This window comes from Anopheles funestus, chromosome 2RL (genome assembly GCF_943734845.2).
Source record: "Anopheles funestus chromosome 2RL, idAnoFuneDA-416_04, whole genome shotgun sequence".
Lineage (NCBI taxonomy): Eukaryota > Metazoa > Arthropoda > Insecta > Diptera > Culicidae > Anopheles > Anopheles funestus.
Window position 1 is genome coordinate 69,801,496 of NC_064598.1, and position 13,154 is coordinate 69,814,649.

The 13,154-nt window shown below is 41.9% G+C and overlaps 3 protein-coding genes across 6 annotated transcripts in view; 1 reads left to right on the forward strand and 2 right to left on the reverse strand.

Annotated features, from left to right (window-relative positions):
* Positions 1-3,009, reverse strand: part of LOC125766333 (neurogenic protein big brain-like) — a 29,538-nt gene extending 26,529 nt beyond the window's left edge. For both annotated transcript variants that reach the window (XM_049432179.1, XM_049432181.1), the window contains exon 1: positions 2,414-3,009. In XM_049432179.1, the coding sequence (XP_049288136.1) occupies positions 2,414-2,598 (185 nt within the window). In that variant the 5' untranslated portion in view covers positions 2,599-3,009. The remainder of the gene's footprint in view (positions 1-2,413) is intronic.
* A 4,258-nt stretch (positions 3,010-7,267) lies between these two features.
* On the forward strand, positions 7,268-9,742 carry LOC125766353 (leucine carboxyl methyltransferase 1). 2 transcript variants are annotated; one of them, XM_049432217.1, is made up of 6 exons: positions 7,268-7,372; positions 7,505-7,792; positions 7,862-8,045; positions 8,139-8,490; positions 8,566-8,760; positions 8,834-9,742. In XM_049432217.1, the coding sequence occupies exons 2-6, from the start codon at positions 7,577-7,579 to the stop codon at positions 8,868-8,870; spliced, it is 984 nt and encodes a 327-aa protein (XP_049288174.1). In that variant the 5' UTR covers positions 7,268-7,372; positions 7,505-7,576; the 3' UTR covers positions 8,871-9,742. The 2 variants fall into 2 exon arrangements, with proteins under 2 accessions (XP_049288174.1, XP_049288176.1); XM_049432219.1 differs by having other exon boundaries at positions 7,304-7,372; positions 7,444-7,792.
* LOC125766327 (very long-chain specific acyl-CoA dehydrogenase, mitochondrial-like) lies at positions 9,658-13,130 on the reverse strand. 2 transcript variants are annotated; one of them, XM_049432173.1, is made up of 4 exons: positions 12,891-13,130; positions 11,639-11,831; positions 10,098-11,579; positions 9,658-10,029 (listed from the first exon to the last, which is right to left on the reverse strand). In XM_049432173.1, the coding sequence occupies exons 1-4, from the start codon at positions 12,965-12,967 to the stop codon at positions 9,889-9,891; spliced, it is 1,893 nt and encodes a 630-aa protein (XP_049288130.1). In that variant the 5' UTR covers positions 12,968-13,130; the 3' UTR covers positions 9,658-9,888. The 2 variants fall into 2 exon arrangements, with proteins under 2 accessions (XP_049288130.1, XP_049288128.1); XM_049432171.1 differs by lacking the exon at positions 12,891-13,130 and adding an exon at positions 12,234-12,442.
* Positions 13,131-13,154: the final 24 nt, after the last annotated feature.

The window sequence follows — 13,154 nt, forward strand, 5'->3', positions numbered from 1 at the left end:
CCCCGAATGTACTGCATCGATCAACACGCTGTCGTTCTGTTTGAACAACATGTAACCGTGCGATGGCAAAGATGATGATGATGATGTCCCTTTATTATTGTGGACGATCATTACTTTTCCGGTGATAGGCAAACATGCAATAATTTCTAGCAACCAAAAACGGTGGTGCGAAAATCCATGCTTGTTGCACTAGGAATTTACGACTGGGAACACATTTTATGGTGCAATAAATTGTTGGTCCATCTTGCAGGATGCAACCGTCGATCGTCATCTTCGCAATGAATGCGCTGACGTTTCGCTTTTAAACCGTGCACACTTTATACGATACCATTTAGCTGAGCTGCCAAGTTAAGGTGGACCTCATCTTGGGGGGGGAGGTCTAACGAAAATTCCATAAAATCGACACCCCAAGGTCAACCGTTCCAACTGGGAGGAGAGGACGGTATCGTTCACCAAACGACAGATGATTTGTTTCGATGGTCGCGATCGCGATCTTGCAGAAGCTGAAGAGGACGTGCACGCTCGTGTGTGTTTTTTGTCATCTTAACGGTCATGTTTTCCCATCCTTAGTTAGAGTTTATTTTAAGATATCCTTTAAACATTTTCGCCAAACTGGTATACCACGCCGCACACATTTGTTACCGTGCAAATAGACCTGGAGCGATATTTCTCAGTGAGATATTTCGCAAAGTAGCTCAATTTAGCAAACAAAGGAAAATCGCTGGGTGAGACATTTCTTCGGCTACTGTGATGATATAATTCTATATGTTTCTATGGCAACGACGTTTAGATGCTGTTTTTTATATATGAACTTTTCATCGCATTTCATCGCATCGCAACGAGAGATTTCTCACTGAGAAATATCGCTGCAGGTCTATTTGCACGGTTACACATCCGTCATGCATACTGTGCTACGCATTTTTTTTTTTTCATTTTTTTGTGGTTGTTTGGTGTCGTTATGATTTTTTTATGTCCTTTCTTCCCCAAAACGCCATCACTCAAAAAATAAAACTAAAGAAAAAAAACAGGCAATGTATTGGGTTCTTCAGTTTTGTTTTCGAACCAGAAGAGAGGTTTTTTTTTTTTCAATGTCACAGCTTCCAAAAAATTTTCGAAGAAAGAGATGAACCATGAAGAAACACGATGCATGTTTTACGATGCAGATGTTTTCCGTTTGCCGGGCTATAGCGTGTAGAGGACGGGAAACATGCGCGCGACAAATACCGATTGCCCGTCAGCTAAGCTAAACCAGCAAAGCCGGTAAGCATCCGCTGGGAGCTGTATTTTAACGAACATGGGTGGGTTTTTTATTGTTGCTGTGTGTATGTGTGCATTTTTAAGGACACGTTTAGACAACCGAAAGTGCATTGAAAAATGCTATATACTGAACGAGCTATATGAATTAGCTACGAAAATCATGGTTTCTTGGCCTTTTTTTGTTGTTGTGAATTTTAGTCTATGCGAATGGACTTAAAAACCGGTTTTCAGCACAACATAACTTGCAATTGTATATTCTATTTAACGTTTTAAAAAGGTCCTTTTATTTTTGAATTTCCTTTTAACAGAATGTACAAAATCAAGAAGTTGTAATAGTCGAAATGAAAAATTAGCAATGAACTAAAAACTGATTTAGAAGGCACAGAAAATAGTCAAAGGAAGAAAAAATCACTTTTAATAATAAGTCGTAAATTATAACCTCAGATACTTCGAAAACAGACATCAGGCGTCCAAATCGCGTAGCCCACCTTTTTTGGAAAACATTTCAAACAGTTTAATTTTCCCTCAAATGCCATCATACCGCCATCTTTTTAACTTCGGCCAACGACCGGCACTGTCGATCATTGAGAGTGAAATTAAATTTTAATAGACCTATCATAACTTCAACGATGCATCAAAGGCGAAGGTGGAATGATCCCGGGGGGGTGGAAAAATAGTTTGTTGTTTTCAAGTGTGCATGATCCAGTACCATAAGAAAGAAACTAGCAACATTTATTTCGGTAAGACACACTTAAGCTATCCGGAGACTCCATCCAAGGGTACACCCAAGCACAGGCCCAAGTCAGTGATCCGGTGAAGCGTCTCACAACATTACAGAATGCAGCCAGAGAAAGAGGCGGGGACGGGGGGAAAAACATACCAAAACACAACAAAAATATCATCATAACACTTGACTGCACCTTGCCCACATGGTTGGGGATCTCGTTCCGGACGAGCGGAAATGATAATTGCCTATACAAGTGATTAATTAGCGACGTTTTGTGTTCCACAACACACCCGTACGGTACGGTTTTAATTGATTCTTTGAACGTACTGCACGAACGGGATTGGGACATTGTAAGAATAAAACAACGACAATGTTGACCACACGAACGAACAATACCTAACGGAAGCTTATAATCATTGCAATACGCACCTCCAAAGCTCCAGTGTGCGAAGTTCCTTGTGCATGTTGGCGCGCCCTTGCACGGAGAGCGATAACTTGGGACCTGGATCCTTCCGCAGTGTTTCCAACCGCTCAAACAACTGAACGATGTGGAAATCGATGTTTTTATCCATTATGTGACACTGTGGCTCCTCAGCCATTGCCGATTGATTCATGGAGACGGTGGAATGTTAAGGAGTATCTACTTTTTAAAACGCCACTAATGTTAGTGGAAACACTGAATAATTATTTTTCACCTTCTTATCACGCACTACCAGAGTTTAATCACAACTGATAATATTCATAAGCTTTTTCTTCAAAAGTAACACACCATGCCACCACTGATAAGCACCAGCATCCTTTTTAGCACATACACTGTAGTCACTGAAGATACCTACTTTGATCACTACTCAACACAACATGCACATTGAAACGTACGAGCCAAACTGTACCGAACACGTGCACTCACCGTCGCTGCGTTGCGTGTTATGATCATACGAGTTCGTCTGCTCGAGAGATGCCGGTTGCCGCGGAGCAAACAACAAACGCTACTGCTGCTGGCGCACGCTGATGTTACTGCTCGCGCGAGCAACATAAACGTTCGGATCGCACGAACACAACCCGAAGCCCGCTGTGTGTCGTGCTCGCTCAGCATAATTTATGCTTTCCTTTCCTTTCCTTTTTCGCCATCTACTCCCTCCACGCAAGGAAAGTACGTAGGGTTGTTTTGTTTTCCTTCGTTCGCATAGCACGGACTTTCCTGACCTACAGCGGCCAAGGTAAACCATGGGACGGAGGTGCCGTCAGGATGCTTGCCTTGTTCGTCCGTCGGTCGTCGCGCGCGAGCTCGATACGTGAGAGTTTTATTTATGGCGTCAATATTTTAATTGCTTCATGATAGAATAGGTCACTTTTATGCTTGTACTCCCAGCTGGATTTCCCTGCCCGGATTCCCCCGGTTTGGATGGCGCATCTAAAGCATGCTAGAGATTCGGAACATTCGGCAGCGATGCATGATTTATGATGGGGGAAGATCCCGGTAAGACATTGCGTATCCGATGCGCCTTCTTTGCGCTGTGTAAACATTCTCAGCTTTCAACGCACGTTTTGTTGCCTTTTGTTGTTTGGTTTTTGATATATCCGAAAGCAACGATAGCTTACAGTCGGGGACATATTTAATGGTACGTAATGTGGTAGGGTCAGTAGCTGTCCCCAAGCCCATTTTTAATGTGCATTAAAACAATTAAAGGGTTATAGAGCTGTTACTAATGATTTTCTTTTAAATTGCATCCTTGTTGTTTATTCCTAATAATGAATGTTAGTGAAATAAATGTCGAAACAAAATTATTTTCATATGTCGACTATTGAATCCAAATCCAGTTTTTAAATAATTCTACCCGACACCATGGTTCAACTCATCGGAAATGATCACTACGAAGATGAAAGTGCTTCCAGTAGATGCTTTTTGTTATTTTTCCATCAAGAGTTTGGAGTCTGCAAATAATGTAAACGATCTCCTGGTGATCTTCTGGGTGATCTTCTGGTTGATAATCGTATTGCTTAATTCTATCCCGTATTTTAGACCACCGCTGAGTAAGGATTAACTATTCAGTCACGTGGTAAGGTAGGAAAACGTGGTTTTAGCTGTGTCGAGAGCAGTCGAGCCACAAGTATGAGCGACGTACGGCCAGTACAATGAAATTTTCACTCCTCGTTAACAAACGTACATAACTCAATAAGCGATTAGGGCAACTAGTAAAAGAGAAGAAGAAGATAAGATGATAGATACATTGTGCTCAGAAGAATCTACGTCGTCAGAAAACGGTCGGTATCTTATGAGCTAGATGAATCCATGATGTTTACTTCCCAATTTTCTTTGCTAAACGTATCAAAGGACATACTTTCTAACTTTACATTTCCATTCAATATCTAGAGCCCTGTTTAATCAAAGCACTTTCAGCATTAAATCGTTATCAATCAAACATGCTGTCGGAATCGTTCGAATCTCACCGGGGTCTGAGTCAAGGGGACGGATTCTCCTGTTTACTGTTTAACCCCGTCACCAGATGCAATTCGCAAACGCGACAAAAGTAGCTCAATTTTACAAAATAATTTTGTGATTCTGGCGCGACTTTAAGGTAGTTTAACTTTTCTCGTGCGAGATTTGTTTACGTTTTTAAACAAGCCGATAGCGAGGAAAATAATCATGAATTAAATTAAATTAATTTAAACAAAGACAATTATAATAAGTAATAAATTTATTGTTTTGATGAAGTCGATGAGAAAGGCAAGTTTTTTTAACCCCTGTGACGATGTTTCAAAACAATGGACCATCAAGAAAGCTCGTGGCAGGATGCTGCTAACTCCTGTGATACAAACAACGGATGCTGCTAACAGTACCGCAGATTTGTCCGTTTTGTTTTCTTGTGTGTTTGGCGCTGGAAAATCTTGTCATAATTTTTCCGGTAGCCAGAAGAAATTGTAACGACATAAATAGGTAAACGAAGATGTTTTTGCGCAGCACGTCATACACCAGGAAAAATACAACCAACATCGAATATTAGAAGTCGGATAGCACCAATTAGAAGCAGCTTCGAGTAGCATAAAGATAAAAACCTTTGTAAGTAATAAATTCATTAACAATGCAGCAATTATTTGAATGAAAAGAAACTTATTTCAACAAATTCACATTAAATAAATTTATAAATTTTGCTAAATTGTTGAAAAAAAGGTTAAGGCTATAGGCTTAGGAGATTGGCAATATTTATAGATTTTCTTTAAATTTTTGTTTAAAGCAATGTTTAAAGCAATGTTTAAAGCATTATTTGAGTGAAAAGAAACTTATTTCAACAAATTTACATTAAAATATATCAAATTTATATTTCTTGCTAAATTACTCAAAAAAGGCTTAGGCTATATATAGCCTTAGAAGAATGGATTTATTTGTGGACTTTTTTATTAAATTTTATATTCTTTTTCAATTTAAAACAATATTTGAGTGAAAAGAAACTGATTCCAACAAATTCGCATTAAAATACATCAGTCTATACATTTTGCTTAATTGCTCAATAAAATAGTAAATCCTTATGAAATTTTCAAATTGATATTTTTTTAATTTTTTTATTACTCTTTATCCTTTTTTTAATTTAAAGCATTATTTGTGTGGAAAGAAGTCCATTTCAACAAATTCGCATTAAAATACATCAATTTAAAAATTTTCATTTTGAAATAATGCCTCAATAAATGCCTTATGAAATTTTCAAATTGAATTTTTATTTATTTTTTATCTTTTTTATTCTTTTTTTTTTTATTTAAAGCGTTACTTGAGTGAAAAGAAACTTATTGAAACAAATTCATGTGTATCACACGTTTCGTTACAACTCATTTTTGTTTCAACTCACTCGCACATTTTCGTTTCAACTCACGTATTTACTCTTTTTGCAACTCGATTCACGACGGCTACATGCTTGCACTCATGAGTGAGTAAAATGACCGAACCTTAACTTATAAGTTTATGCCGGGGTTTTGTTATGACTCCGAAATGAGTCATTAGACGAGCTGACTCCTAATAACGACTCATTCACTCTGAGTTGACTCACTTAAAAGAGTTGTTATTCTCATCTCTACATTGAATCATTATTAATATCTTGTCCTTGGCCACCATGGATGGGGTGCAATGCAAGGTGATCACCTTACTCGACACTCTCAAGAGTATCGAACATGCTCTCGGAATCGTTCGAATCTCCCCGGGGTCTGGGGCAAGGAGACGGATTTTGCGTAACATCGATATGGAGAGCCCGCGGATGACATCGACATCGAATGTACATCTGAACCCGACTGAATACTGAATCCGAATACCCGACTGAAACGCGAGGCCGATAGAATTGGATTGAAGATCATTGCGATGAAGACAAGGTACCAGCCTGTCGAAGGCTCTGATAGTGGTAGAGATCAACTCGGAAGCAGAGTATCACTTTACGGCGACGATCTCGAGGTAGCAGAGAACCAGGTATCAAATCTCATCCGGACCGTCCCTCGTAACAAGGACTGAATATCCGTCTAAGTGGTAAAAATAAGTCTAGTAAGCCAGAAATTACCGACAGGACCTCTAAGATCGTTAGGCCAAGGAGAGAGAGAGAGGATCAAATCTAGGATTATTTGCGGGATCATAAAACATCCTGCGGCAAATTACACACAGAAATTACTGAGGTTTATACACGTAAAGAGCTGATTTATTTTTCCAGGAGTAGTTCCATTTCTTTGAATCTTTTGAGAGTCGAGTTATGTTTTGAATGATTTTTGTATGAAGATTCATGTGAATGACTTATTTTACGGGCAAAATGAGTTCTCTAAGCCGCATACCACTAACAAAGACCGGCATATTTACTCCCAATGCATCATAAGCCGTGAAATGGAACTCTTACGCTGCTTTGCGATTCCTATGACAAAATTTGACCCCTGAAAGGGCTTTGCTGTTTTTTTTTTCAAGAAGAACGACCAGGCTGTATTACTTACAACTATTGAATATTTAAACCAGGATACAATTCACTTTGGTAGGAAAACATTTTGTTCTCCGAACCGCGAAAGAACACCTTGCCTTTAAGTACAATCATCTTCCGTCGTAGGTTTCCAAGAATATCAATACATTCCAAATAGCTCATTATTTAAACAAAAATTTAAATGAAAATACTGTAGCTTCTGTTATTAGTACTATGGAGTAGTATTAAGTATTAAAATTAAGAAAAAACAAAAATCATGTTGGCGTTTAGTTTGTATGTCAGTGTATTCCCCTGCCAAAACATAACTATGGGTCATGTTGTTGTCCAAAATTATTACCACGATTTTGACAATTGTTCAGAACGACAAAAGTCAATGTTAACTGTCAACAAAAATCATCTTCCATTGCGAAAAAATATTTCCTATTTGTTATTCGTGAAAAATAGTGAAAAGGTTTGTTGATGCAATAGAAAATAAGCGAAGTGTTTATATTAAATATCAAAACATTAAATGTTCACCCTCAGTCGTGCAAAGATTTTCAGTGGAAGTGTAGTTTAAAGATCCAAACATACGCTATATTTGCAGGCGGAGGTCTTTCCGCAGGATACAACAAACAACGAAACTATCCTGTGCAAAGGTTAAAGAAGGTAGACAAAAATGGAACCACCGAGTTTCCATCCGTGCGACGAAGCCGTCATTTCCACGAACGATGATGCCAGCAACTGCAAACGGTCCGCGGTGAAGCTGGGCTACTGGAAGGACGACTACATCGTACACTTTGTGCGCAACCCGGATCGCAAAGCACCAGAAATAAACCGGGGCTACTATGCCCGCGTCAAGGGTATTGAGATGTGCATTGAGAAGTTTTTCAAGGTTAGTGCAAAACGTTACCAGCTGATGAAGGAGATGATTTACTCTCGCGGTTTCATGGTTCGTTTGCAGAAAACTGGAGACAAATGCCAAATCGTTAATCTGGGCTGCGGTTTCGATACGCTGTACTGGAGGCTGCGGGAGGCCGGCCACATGGTGACAAATTTCGTCGAGCTCGATTTTCCCAACGTTACCTCCCGCAAATGTTACCAAATCAAGCGAAACAAAATATTGCTTGAGAAAATTCACGTCGAAGGTAATATAGCAGTGGCTCGGAGCTCGGAAACCTTGTCGTAGTTTTGTCTTTGCTATTTAACGTTTCCATTGTTTCTTACATTAATCACCGTAGATGGAGAGGTGCGTCTCAGTCCGACCGATCTTCACTCAACGAACTACCACATAGTAGGCGTGGATCTTCGCAATATCGAAGAAGTTGCGCTGAAGCTGCAACAATCGGAGATTGATTACAGTGTGCCGACCATTTTCCTTGCCGAGTGCGTACTGGTTTACATTGAGCCACAGAACTGTAACAACCTGCTGAAATGGTTCGCTGCCAACTTCAAGACGGCCGCATTCGTGAACTACGAGCAGGTCAACATGAACGATCGGTTCGGTGAGGTGATGCTGACCAATCTTCGACAGCGAGGCTGCAGTTTAGCCGGTGTGGACTCATGCGTATCGCTCGATGCGCAAATTTCCAGGTAGGTGAATGCGTACCAATTGCGCACTCTCCACATGATAATCAGCACGATTTTTCCGTTTGCGATGGATTACAGATTTCTGCAATGCAATTGGCATGGTGCCAGAGCGTGGGACATGGTGCAAATCTACCACAGTATTCCCGCTTCCGAGCGAGCACGAACCGAACGGATTGAGATGCTGGACGAGGCGGAGCTGTTGGTTCAGCTATTTCAACACTACTGCATCTCGATTGCCTGGATAGGGGATTTATTTCAGGACATAGAGATCACGTAAGCACAGCACTATTTAAAACATCGCCTACTTGGCTATGGTACTGATTTGTTTGCTTGTTTTACTTGTCAGGGTGGAAAAACAACTCTCCTCACTGAATATAGATTAATCGAAGCAAATCGTGAAAGTGGTGGTGCTGCAACGAAGTGAGGACATTTTAACACGCATATTAACAATCCTCTACTCATAAAGAAAATACCCGAAGCCGAACCTCCTTGTACGATGGCAGGAACAAATCTACAATCAAATCCAATAGGAACAATACCCTATAGCACACTGATCGTATTTTAACGTTTTTTGCACAGTTTCACTTGTCGCACCAGAACTGGTCTTCTTCCGGCGGTGAACGAATATCGGATAGGACAGAATTTATAGAAGTAATCTTCTTTTTTTGAAATGTATTTCCAATCGAACCAGTAAGGAATCCCTCAAAACTAATCGGTAAGAAAACCATAAAGACGATCTTCATCCTAGAGTATCGATCATTCGGATCATCACTGATTGTAGTATAGTTAGCAACAACGAACAGCAGAAATGCTTTTCCTTCCTTTCGATCATCATCATTGTGCCCCCCCCCCCCCCTTTTTCCATGGACAGACTGCATCATTGGCTAGATTAGTAGATAGGTTGTAACAAATTGGACATCATATCTGCGGCGCACAGTGAACTCCTCAAAGATTCATGAATTTAACGAAAGCATAAACTCTGAAACATCTTTATAGCACCCATGCGGACTATATTTAAGTCTCTTTTCTCTCCATCCCACGCCGATTTGTAAACCATTTTGTACCACACGAAAGTTAGTGGTCACAGAAGAATAAACCAAAAGAGAATGTTTGTAGCCATGGGTTGGAAACGTAGCAGTTAGGAGGTTCGGAATTGGTCTCATGTGTTCCTTATATAGAGTGTGTGCGAATGTTGTTATTATTTATTTTAAATAAAGTAATCTAAATCAAACGTCGTGTCAAAAACAGCAAGAAACGACCCTCTTTTTAATCGTCTTTCGACACGCATTGCTTTTTACTTGCAGCAAAAAGGTTACAAAGCTTTTGATTGATAGCAGTGGGTTTGTATCACAATCGGAGTGTATGTAAGGGTGATGGAGGTAGATAGAGAGTGTTTCCACTTTACACAATTCCAACAGGGTTCGACTGTACGATTCCCTGGCGGGCGCAGATATTTTTCGCAATTGCGCTCATCGTGTCGTAGTTCTTCAGAAACACTCCATTACTTGCCCGTCGTATGTTAATCCGTACACGATCGTTTGCCTGCAATCAGAAATATTACCATTATTTTCAATTTTCTATAAAATTGTTTTTGCTTTTTAGTTCCTTACCTCCACACACCAAGCCTTCGCCATCAGCACCTCATGTTCCGCCGATGGGTGATTCTCCCGAATAGCTTTCGTAGCGCGCGAAAGCACACAGGACATGGCGTAAATGTCAATTGCCGAATCAGCCAAACGTATCAACAGGAACTGCTGATCGACGATTCCCTTCCCGTGCTTAATCAGCAGCGCTTCAATAATCTTCGAGAAACGATCAATACTGTCAGCACACAGTGCGGCCGATTCCTTTAGCGGGTCGGCTACGAATGTGCTCAGATCCGTACCACCGTAACCGATGCTGCGTACCGCACGCCGTGATCCTTCCTTGAAAATTAATCCCAAATTTGCGGTCGGATTCTTAAACGCACGCTGCAACTCCTTCAGATGAGACCCTGCGTACTGGATGCCGGTAAGCGTGACAAACAATCGCAGAATGTCGTTAGCACCTTCGAAGATACGATAGATACGAATGTCGCGCAGGAACTTCTCCAAACCGCTCGCGGTCATGAACCCGTTGCCGCCCAAAATTTGTATCGCTTCATCACACACATACCAAGCCGCTTCGGACGCAAACACCTTGGAAATGGCCGCCTCCAGATGGTAATCGGTGTGTCCCGCATCCATGTTGCCCGATATCATGTATCCCATCGATTGGCTCACGTACTGATGCATGGCCATGCGGGCAAGTTTCTCCTGCACGTTGCCAAAGTTTTCAATCTTCTGCCCGAACTGGACGCGTGTGGTCGCATGTTCAGCCGCCTTCCGAATGCAGTGTGCCATGGTGCCAGCGAGCGTACCGGACATACCGAACCGGCCATTGTTCAGAATGTTCATTGCCACCTTAAACCCATTGCCCTCACCGCCCAGCACGTTCTCGACCGGGATCTTCACGTCGTCAAAGTACACTTCGGCCGTGTTGGAACACTTGATGCCCATTTTATCTTCCGGCGGTCCGCTCGTTACACCGGTGAATGCACGCTCCACAATGAATGCGGTCACCTTGTCCCGCTTCTGGCCCGTCTTTGGATCCGTTATTTCTGTTTGCGCAAATACGGTAAGCAGATCCGCTAGTCCACCGCCACTGATCCAGATTTTCGACCCATTCAGCACGTAATGCGTTCCATCGGCCGATTTAACTGCACGGCTGCGAATGGAACCGGCATCGGAACCGGAACTTGGTTCAGTTAGACAGAAGGCAGCTATCGTACCACCGGTAACGACCTTTGGGAGGTATTTCTGTTTCTGTTCCTCGGTACCGTACAGCAAAACGCCCTTCCAGCCAATACTTTGGTGGGCACCGAACACAACTGCCAAGCCCAAATCCTTCGAGCCCACCAGCTCTCCCATACGTGCGTACCCGGTGTTCGGTAGGGCTAATCCACCGTACTCCTCCGGAGCCTGCATACCCATCAGTCCCATCTCCCACATGCTCTGGAACGTTGCCTCATCAGGGCCGCCATTCTTTTCCGCCTTGATTGGATCATAGCCCTCCTAAAAAAAGCAAAAGCATTAACATAAAGGATTGAAGCATACAACGTACAAAGACGTACGAAAAAGCGTGTGACAGGATCAATCAGCGATCCGATCATCTCCTTCTGTTCCGGCTTGAGTGAGTCCGGGAACGGGAACACCTGCAGTGGCTCGATCTCACCACGGAACAGATTCGCCATGAACGAGGTGTTGACCGTAGCGGCCGGCGAGCTCCGTTCCTTCGGTTTCGACTGGGCCGATGCGGAAAGCCATCTGGAAATGCAATGTTAAAAAAGAAATGAATGTTAATCACTTAAGTCTCAATTTGAAGACTCAAACAATTGCATTCAATTCCCCCTCCCCGATACGCAGTAGAAACAAAGGTCGCGTGCGTCATCCCCTTATGCTACAACACCGGAGGTACGCGTATTATCTCCTCTTTCCGTATCAGTTGAGCTACGCATAAGTAACCTTCTTCCCCGTTCCAAAGTTCATCCCATCCACTGTACACCGACTTTGCCAACTCACCACCGGTTTTACGATTTCATCGTACGGATTTGTGCGATTCTCGCGTCCAAAGTCCAATGTTGCAAATGCACATACACCGAGACAACCGACTGATTGACCGACTTTCATTCGAGCGGATATCACATTCGCCCATGCCCATCAGCTTACCTTTTGCTCAACATCCAGGATGTGGCCACATTGTTATCACATATCAATACACCTGATTTCGATACGACCAGTCGATGAAAGCGATGCATTCCGTTTTTATCTTTAAATTAAATGCGGATAAACACGCCACAACTATGATTGTTTCCTACGTTCGGTACGTACGTGTACGCCAGCTGCTAATACACGAATAAAGATGCGGAATTGCGTTCATTGATGACATTTGCGCAATTCTCTCGCGTTCGCTCGTGTGTTGCGTGTAAGCTCTCGCGAGTAATTTTTACGCGAGAAAGAACGCGCATTTCACCACGCACATTGTTGTTTACCAACATTGGCGCGATCATTGACACCGGAGAAGCTTGTTCCGGGGCAAAGAAGCACTGGAGGACTTGGAGCAATTGGTGTCGGTAGTTTAAATTCGTTATCATCAAATGCATTCTTAGCATTATTAAATACAATCATTCAATAAGCAACATTGAGCAATTACAATGTGAAAATGCACCAGATCTTCCTTAAAATCCATTTCCAATTTGTTCGATCCACCAAGAACACATTCATTATAATTAATTTCGCTGCTTTACAATCTTTGTATCTCTCTATAAATTCCATTCTTAAATATTTCCCTTGGTACACGCTGTGCAAGATCCTCACAATACTTGCCTGTAATACTGACTGACGGCGATGGCTTTCGACGATTGCTCAGTGCGTGTGATAATAAAAGCTCCCAAGCGCAGCATTGTTCCCTTTCAACGTAATGTAACCTTCCGATTCACCAACCAATTACGAAGGTAACCACGAGACTGACCGATCGTTCGTTGCATCGCACAGTATAGTATTAAATATTCTTGCACTTAACAGCCAAAAAAAAACAGGGGGTAGAACTAAAAGAAAACGTGCAGGTTGGATTATAATCTGCACACGCAA

What these genes read in the sequence shown, in the direction of transcription:
- LOC125766327 (XM_049432171.1), bottom strand. Translation starts at nt 12,322, where the DNA reads ATGCATCGCTTTCATCGACTGGTCGTATCGAAATCAGGTGTATTGATA. An exon ending in TCCTGGATGTTGAGCAAAAG is followed by an intron (nt 11,832 to 12,233) that starts GTAAGCTGATGG and finishes TTGCATTTCCAG; the next exon opens with ATGGCTTTCCGCATCGGCCC. An exon ending in ATCCTGTCACACGCTTTTTC is followed by an intron (nt 11,580 to 11,638) that starts GTACGTCTTTGT and finishes TGCTTTTTTTAG; the next exon opens with GAGGGCTATGATCCAATCAA.
- LOC125766353 (XM_049432217.1), top strand. Translation starts at nt 7,577, where the DNA reads ATGGAACCACCGAGTTTCCATCCGTGCGACGAAGCCGTCATTTCCACG. An exon ending in TGAGAAAATTCACGTCGAAG is followed by an intron (nt 8,046 to 8,138) that starts GTAATATAGCAG and finishes TAATCACCGTAG; the next exon opens with ATGGAGAGGTGCGTCTCAGT. An exon ending in CTCGATGCGCAAATTTCCAG is followed by an intron (nt 8,491 to 8,565) that starts GTAGGTGAATGC and finishes GATGGATTACAG; the next exon opens with ATTTCTGCAATGCAATTGGC.